The sequence below is a fragment of the Cebidichthys violaceus genome, unplaced genomic scaffold, assembly GCF_023349555.1.
Source record: "Cebidichthys violaceus isolate CVI_PGR_0920_01 unplaced genomic scaffold, fCebVio1.0.p SCAF_35, whole genome shotgun sequence".
NCBI classification, from domain to species: domain Eukaryota; kingdom Metazoa; phylum Chordata; class Actinopteri; order Perciformes; family Stichaeidae; genus Cebidichthys; species Cebidichthys violaceus.
The window spans coordinates 1110986-1118289 of record NW_027176539.1 but is presented as its reverse complement, the minus strand read 5'-3'; the positions used below and the strand labels follow the sequence as shown (position 1 = coordinate 1118289).

Genomic DNA, 7304 nt, shown 5'->3' with positions numbered 1-7304 from the left:
CCTCCTCCTCCTCCTCCTCTCTGAATGGTTTAACGTTACACCCTCTGTGAGGCTTTACCTGTCAAGGTGAACTGCTCAGCTGAAAGTGAACGCCGCTCATGAAGACATGTAAGTAAACTTTTAGACTAGACGTGAGCTACTTATCTTAAACGCTGCTTTAGGAAACAACATCTGTCAGCAGTTAGAAAGCATCGATCCACTGTCTGTTGCTGGTCCAGTGTCTGTTGCTGGTCCAGTGTCTGTTGCTGATCCAGTGTCTGTTGCTGATCCGGTGTCTGTTGCTGGTCCGGTGTCTGTTGCTGATCCGGTGTCTGTTGCTGATCCGGTGTCTGTTGCTGATCCGGTGTCTGTTGCTGGTCCGGTGTCTGTTGCTGATCCGGTGTCTGTTGCTGATCCAGTGTCTGTTGCTGGTCCGGTGTCTGTTGCTGATCCGGTGTCTGTTGCTGGTCCGGTGTCTGTTGCTGGTCCGGTGTCTGTTGCTGATCCGGTGTCTGTTGCTGATCCGGTGTCTGTTGCTGATCCAGTGTCTGTTGCTGGTCCAGTGTCTGTTGCTGATCCAGTGTCTGTTGCTGGTTGTTGGTTGTTTTGCATTGAATCCCTGTGTGAGCGTAGAATTCGCCGGCTGCCTGTAAGCAGGTCGTATGCGTAGGTTTAAATCTCAGACGGTGTTCGGTACGGTTCTGATGCCAGAGACACTTCAGGGAGCTCCACATCTGCCTGCAGCTGTTCTCCCAGAGGTGTCAGGTCTGGCTCAGACTGGAGGACCCAGAGAGGGACCTGATCCTGTACGGTCATTCATAGAGGAACTGCTAGATTTAATAAATATATATATATTACGTCGAGGTGGTGGGATTCTTGATTCTCGTCATTTTATTAATTATCAACAAACAGAAGTTTATTCATTTGATCGATGTCCTCTGTTAGTTTTTTGTGTTGTTATGAAATAGATTTCTGCAGAAAGTGAAAAGGGGAAAAAAAAAAAATGGCTTCCTGGAATTTTCAGCGACATGTCTGAACGTGACATGCTATGCTGGTGTGTTAGATGACACACACACACACACACACACACACACACACAGACACACACACACACTCACTCTGTGCCTCATGTTTGTTTGTGCCCCGTGTTTATTGAGCTGCTTGGAACACCGGCCCCCTCTGATCCTTTTTCATTTTGAATGAGCCGACGATGAAGAGGACCTCTCCTTCAGCCCTCAGCGTGGATCCTGAGGTTTGTTTGTAGTCCTGACCGCGTGAGACCACACGGCCTGCTGGAACTACAATGACCAGCTGTCTGAATTTCACTTTGTTGCACAGCACATGAAAAGAAACCTGCAATGATTAACCAACTCGAAGAAGGCTGTGAACTCGCCTTGATTCTGGCTGACTGCGCCTTTTTTTTGTTCCGAGGGCGTGTTTGATTTGATTCATACAGATATGATTTGTGTGTGTGTGTGTGTGTGTGTGTGTTGAATAAAAAGGAGTGGTGGATATGTCCACAGCAACATGTTGCTGACACGTCGGCCTCGTCGTCGCCGTTTTTCACGCTCTGTCGTTAGGAAGAACAAGAAAAAATAAAAAGAGCTGACTCGGCTTATTAACTCGTCAAGTCGTCACAGGAGAGGAACGTATTCACGTACATGTAATGTGGGAGGAGGAAGGCGTAGACGCTGTCACAAAAGACAAACACTTCTTTATTTCACTTTGTGATCCAAAGTGAGACAGAAACGAGCTCCTCGTGTCGCGTTGCAGGTGGAGCTGTCACTTCAGGGATTAGGGCGGATGCTCTGGAGGCGGAGGAGTGTCCTCCGTGTGAAAGTCTCAGGGTGTGTCGGGCCGCATGTCTCCGCATGTATGTGTGTGTGTGTGTGTGTGTGTGTGCAGGTAAAACGTGACAGCCGCAGTTTTATCTGTATTCCAATTATGAAGGCTAATCGGATCCAGTCGGGCTGTGAGACGTCGGCCATCTTGTTTCAGGTTCCATTGAGATCTCTTTACTGTATGTGTTTAATGTTCGTCGTTCTCTCTTCTCTCTTCTCTCTTCTTAACGCCAAAGTTTCCCGGGAGAGAAAAAGAGAAGAAGCGCTTAAAGGAGATTATGTTATCTGTTCAGATCAGGGAGAACATCAAACCTTCATTTTTCACTTTCTTTAACTTCTAGTCTTTTATTTCTGCTCCTGCCGGCAGATAGTTTCTGTCTCTGGTTGTTTGTCCCCCGCGTAGTGACGAGAGATCAGACCTCAGACTGCGATGAATCGGCCGCGTTGCCACGAGCTCTCGGCGGGGAAGCCGTTAAGTCGTCTCAGTCCTCGCCTCAGTCCTCGTCTCAGTCCTCGTCTCGAAGACACGGAGCTCAGGCGGCTGTCACAGCTCGCTGCCGTCCTCTGCTCTGCTTATGTAAGAAGAAAACCAGGACGGCCCGTTTGTTTTGACAACTCGGCGGGTTACTCCGCAGATTTGTTTGCACTTGTACGAGCGCGGTCACAGTCGTCGGCATTTGCATTTTAGGAGTCTCGCAATCCAAGTGTATTGAGTGGGTTTTGTCCTGCGCCTCTGTGGAAGCAGCACAGTCATGTCTACGAGCAGCAAGAAGTCAAACATGTCTTTTGTGCAGATTAACTCACAAATCACAAAAAAACGAAAAAAAGGTACATTTTTACAAAAATTAGGAAATCACTGGAATCGATACAAACGACCTTCTGTAAAGTATCCTCACGTGTTACCGATGTTGGGGAAAGATGGAGGCTCCATGTGAAAGATGGAGGCTCCATGTGCTATAAATATGAAGCTGTTCACATGTTTACAACCTCTCCTCTCGTCTCCGCTCTGTGTTCAGTTTCACAGAGTTTTATTCACACGCCTGTTGGCCTCAGATCAATCATTCGTGGCGTCATAGTTGCGCTGAGCTCAGAATTTAATGGGTTTTTTTTACAGAATCTGGTTTATTTGTTGCGATATTTTAAATGAGACGTTTAGAATTACGTATTTTTGATGAAATATCACAATTGGCAGCTTTGTTTTGGTTGCTTTTTTTTAATTATTTTTTTATAACAAAGCCGTTTGTCACACGCGATGTGTTCAAGGACCGACAGAAAGCTGTGAATCTTACGATAATGACGTTTTTAACAGCTTCTGGCTGTGATGAACGGTGTAGTTTTGGCGATTGTTTAAAGAAAAACATGCTTTTCGATCCCAGACGCAGCAGAGATATGACTTGGACTACATTTATATCACTCCCTGTTTGGGTTTATTGAGCAAGATCTAGTGTCTCATTAAGCAGCCAAAACCCAACAGAGGGTCCCTCGCCGAGCGCCAACGAGACGGCTGTTGCCAAGGTGACGTGCGTCTGACTGAGCCCATCTGCTCGTGTCCATGTGCTCGAGGAGCCCGTCGTGGACATGACGTGTCCGCTGGCACGCTCGCGGTGTCGATGTAAACCTGCAAAAAAACAACAACAACAACAACAACAACGACGACGACGATAACAAAGAGCCCAGTTCGAAGTCATGTCACATCCCTGAGCCGTGACGTGTGTTAGTGCTGCGGCGCAGTGCAGCGAGCGCCGGAGACTCGTCCGCGTCCGTCCGCCGGCTACACTCCGGTGATACTGATGTCGTTGCGCCGAGAGCAGAGATCTCAGTAGTTCCGTGTCTCTTCTCTGCGCCGGCAGAGGAAACACCAAATAAATGGAAAAAGAAGTTTGCAGCCACTGCTGTGTGGACGAGAAGATCATGAATATTTTCACACCCTGTTTACTTGACGTGATAAGTGTCGTCTCTCCTTTCTCCAGCGATGGAAAGTACATTTGTTGTAGTATGGCAGAGTATGAAATACAGAAATAAACAGGCGAACTAGAACCGTTTAGGGTTCTTTGGCTTGTCCTCATACGAGAACCCTTTTTGGTTCCTGGTATATTATTATAGTGAATACTTTGAGAATGAGAGCGGATGACGTCAGCAACCGCCGGTGTTAAAGCTGCATTCTCTCTAGTGTCCACCAGGGGGCGACTCCTCTGGTTGTATAGAAGTCTAGTCTAAAATGACTCTACTCCTCTCTTGATTTATTCCCTCAGTAAACATTGTAAACATGAGTTTATGGTCTCAATCTCTAGTTTACAGTCTTCTTCAATACAGCATGATGTTCATTTAGTACATTATGCTCCATTTAGAGTCAAACAGACCATAAAGCAGGGGATGCTTTAGGGGGCGGGGCTACACGCTGATTGACAGGTCTCTACCAGAGACGTATACGGCGTCTCTACGTCACTCCTCCTCAGTCCACATATGGTCACTTCCTGTTCACTAGTTGCAAAAAAAGCAAGATGGCGACGGCCACAATGCTGAACTCAAGGCTTCAAAACATCAGTCCACAAACAAAAAATGAGTGACGTCATGATGTTACTTGTAGGCGATGGTGTCTTGTATTAAGTGTATTTTGACTAGTAATAAGACATAATATTTGGTCCGATTTTGCAGTATTCTCTCTGTTGTATTAATACTTTTACTCCAGTAAAGGATACTGCCTCTCTTACACTGCGCTCCTCTTCCTCTCTCACTTAGTTCCCCACAGATCTCCGCTGCCCATGACCTCCTCGCTCCTTCCCGAGTCCAGATGAGCATCCAGGAGGAGAGCGCACATCCCGAAGGCGCCGCGGCGATGGCCGGAGCGTCGGCCCCGCCCCTTTCCCCCTCGGACTACGGCCTCGTGTCTCCGCCTCCGAACCTGTGCGCCGCGTGCGGCCACTGCCACCAGCTGGAGGAGAACCACGAGTACCTCTACAAGGACGAGGTGGACGACGACCTCGTGTGCCACATCTGCCTGCAGGCGCTCCTCCGGCCCCTGGACACGCCCTGCGGACACACCTACTGCCAGGAGTGCCTCACCAGCTTCCTGCTGGAGAGCGACTTCTGCCCCGTGTGCCGCGCCGCCCTCATGCTGCAGAGCTGCAGGAAGCCCAGCCTGCTGGTGCACAAGCTGCTGGACAAGCTGACGGTGGCGTGCCCCTTCACCGACCACTGCACCGAGACGCTGGCGAGAGGCGATCTGGAGGACCACATCAAGAGCAGGTAGGGAGAACTGTGAATGAACAGGCCTTTAACTAGGGCACGGTATCGCCAGGTCGTTAGTACTCTTATCAACACTGATAGTCAGTTTTGGTTCCTTATCGATACTCCGTATGACATCACTACCGTATGACGTCACCACCGCTACCTGACGGCTGCTCCACTAACAGACTGGTGTTCTGCTCGTTGGTCACATGTTGTGATGAACTCACCTGTGAGGTTTTTATTGTGTTTGAGACGACCAGAGTTCTACAACGTTTCCTTCTCTCTGATCATGTGAGTCTCACGCTGTACTGAGAGGAGACAGAGAGACAAAGAGATAGAGAGACAGAGAGACAAAGAGATAAAGAGACAGAGACAAAGAGACAGAGAGAGAGAGACAAAGAGACAGAGAGAGACAGAGCGACAAAGAGACAGAGAGACAGAGAGACAAAGAGACAGAGAAACAAAGAGACAGAGCGACAAAAAGACAGAGACAAAGAGACAGAGAGAGAGAGAAACAAAGAGACAGAGCGACAAAGAGACAGAGAGACAAAGAGACAGAGAGAGACAGAGCGACAAAGAGACAGAGAGACAAAGAGACAGAGAGAGAGAGAGAGAGAGAGAGACAAAGAGACAGAGAAACAAAGAGACAGAGCGACAAAAAGACAGAGACAAAGAGACAGAGAGAGAGAGAAACAAAGAGACAGAGAGACAGAGCGACAAAGAGACAGAGACAAAGAGACAGAGAGACAAAGAGACAGAGAGAGAGAGAAACAAAGACGACGTTTGAGACGAGAACTTCTTAAGAAAGTACCGACAGCAGAACTCTGGACCGCATCAATACTTTTTTACTGATTTAGAACCGAGTTTCGGGGGCATCGCTTCCTCTAACTGAATTTTCCATTAGAGAAAGTCAGAGATAATCAGTGCGTACTTTTTAATTATTTAATTAGCATTTCTCTGGTATTTACACCGGCTATCTGGTAAAAACAACAGTGCGGTAAACAGGCTCTAGGCTTCCCAGCCTCCTCCCGAAGGAGAGAGTTCTTCCTCTAACCGGGCTTTCATCTAAAGCAGGCCCGGCTCCTCTGTTTATATATCATTAAAAGACAGAGCTTTGGTTTCTCTCTGTCTGGATCCGTTTTCATTAATGCTCATTAACACTCCCTCAGCCCAAAGGCCTCTGGGAGAATTCATCTCACCACACACACACACACACACACACACACACACACACACACACACACACACACACAGAGAGTGTTTCTGATTCTTTTAGAAAACTCTAAAAACTTAAAGTTGTTCTTTTCTTTCCTGCCCCTTCTCTCCGTCTTATTTTCCCGCCACCCACATGCACCCGTTTCCTCTGTTCCTCCTTCCCTTTCTCTCCTCCCTCATTCCTCCCTTTCCACCTTCTTCCTCCACCCGGCTCCATTGTCTTTTTTTCCTTTCGTGTAGCGTGAGTGTCAGGAGGAGGCGCGGAGCTGTGAGGCCGACTCCCAGAAGGACCCGGCTGCTCTCCCGTAGGTAGAAGGTGCTATCTGTGGAGGTGAGAGGTCGCGGCCGGAGGGAGGAGTCTGCACAATGTGTGGGAGGAAGTGAAGAAGAGATTGAAACGTTTCTGTTCTCTGTGGTCCAGTGACTGTGACTGTATTCCATTGATCATGCTGGTTGTTGTTGTTGTTCTAGTGTTTGTTGAGTAAACCACAGACTGTATAGAAGAAGTGGACGTAGTTGTTTGTGGACGGATGTTAAGAAGCCTCAAGTTGGGCCAATTCGCCGTCGCCACCTTGGCTTTTTTTGCGTCCGATGAACAGGAAGTGACCATATCTGGACTGAGGAGGAGTGACGTAGAGACGCCGTATACGTCTCCGGTAGAGACCTGTCAATCACCGTGTAGCCCCGCCCCTAAATTATCCCCTGCTTTATGGTCTGTTTGACTCTAAATGGAGCATAATGTACTAAATGAACATCATGCTGTATTGAAGAAGACTGTAAACTAGAGATTGAGACCATAATACAGGACTTTCACTCAGGAGACGTTGACATATTTGACCTACTTCTTGCTCGGTAACTTCCGTACTTTGCTAACGTCAGCTATGTCGCATTTATTTGAACCCAAACCACGACCTTTTCCAAAAGCCCGCGTTTTGTTGCCTCAACCTAAAACCAAGTAGTTTGGTTTGCATAATTAAACTTAAAAACCAAGTAGTTAGCTGCTAGCCGTTAGCTGCTAGCCGCGTGTAAAATACATCCAAC

The 7304-nt window shown here is 47.9% G+C and overlaps 1 protein-coding gene across 1 annotated transcript in view; it reads left to right on the top strand.

The window, feature by feature from the left end:
• The window catches only part of lnx1 (ligand of numb-protein X 1), a 31337-nt gene continuing 24033 nt past the window's right edge, over positions 1–7304 (top strand). The window contains 2 exon segments of the mRNA XM_068725309.1: positions 1–108; positions 4560–5066. Coding sequence (XP_068581410.1) covers positions 4612–5066 — 455 coding nt within the window. The 5' untranslated portion in view covers positions 1–108; positions 4560–4611.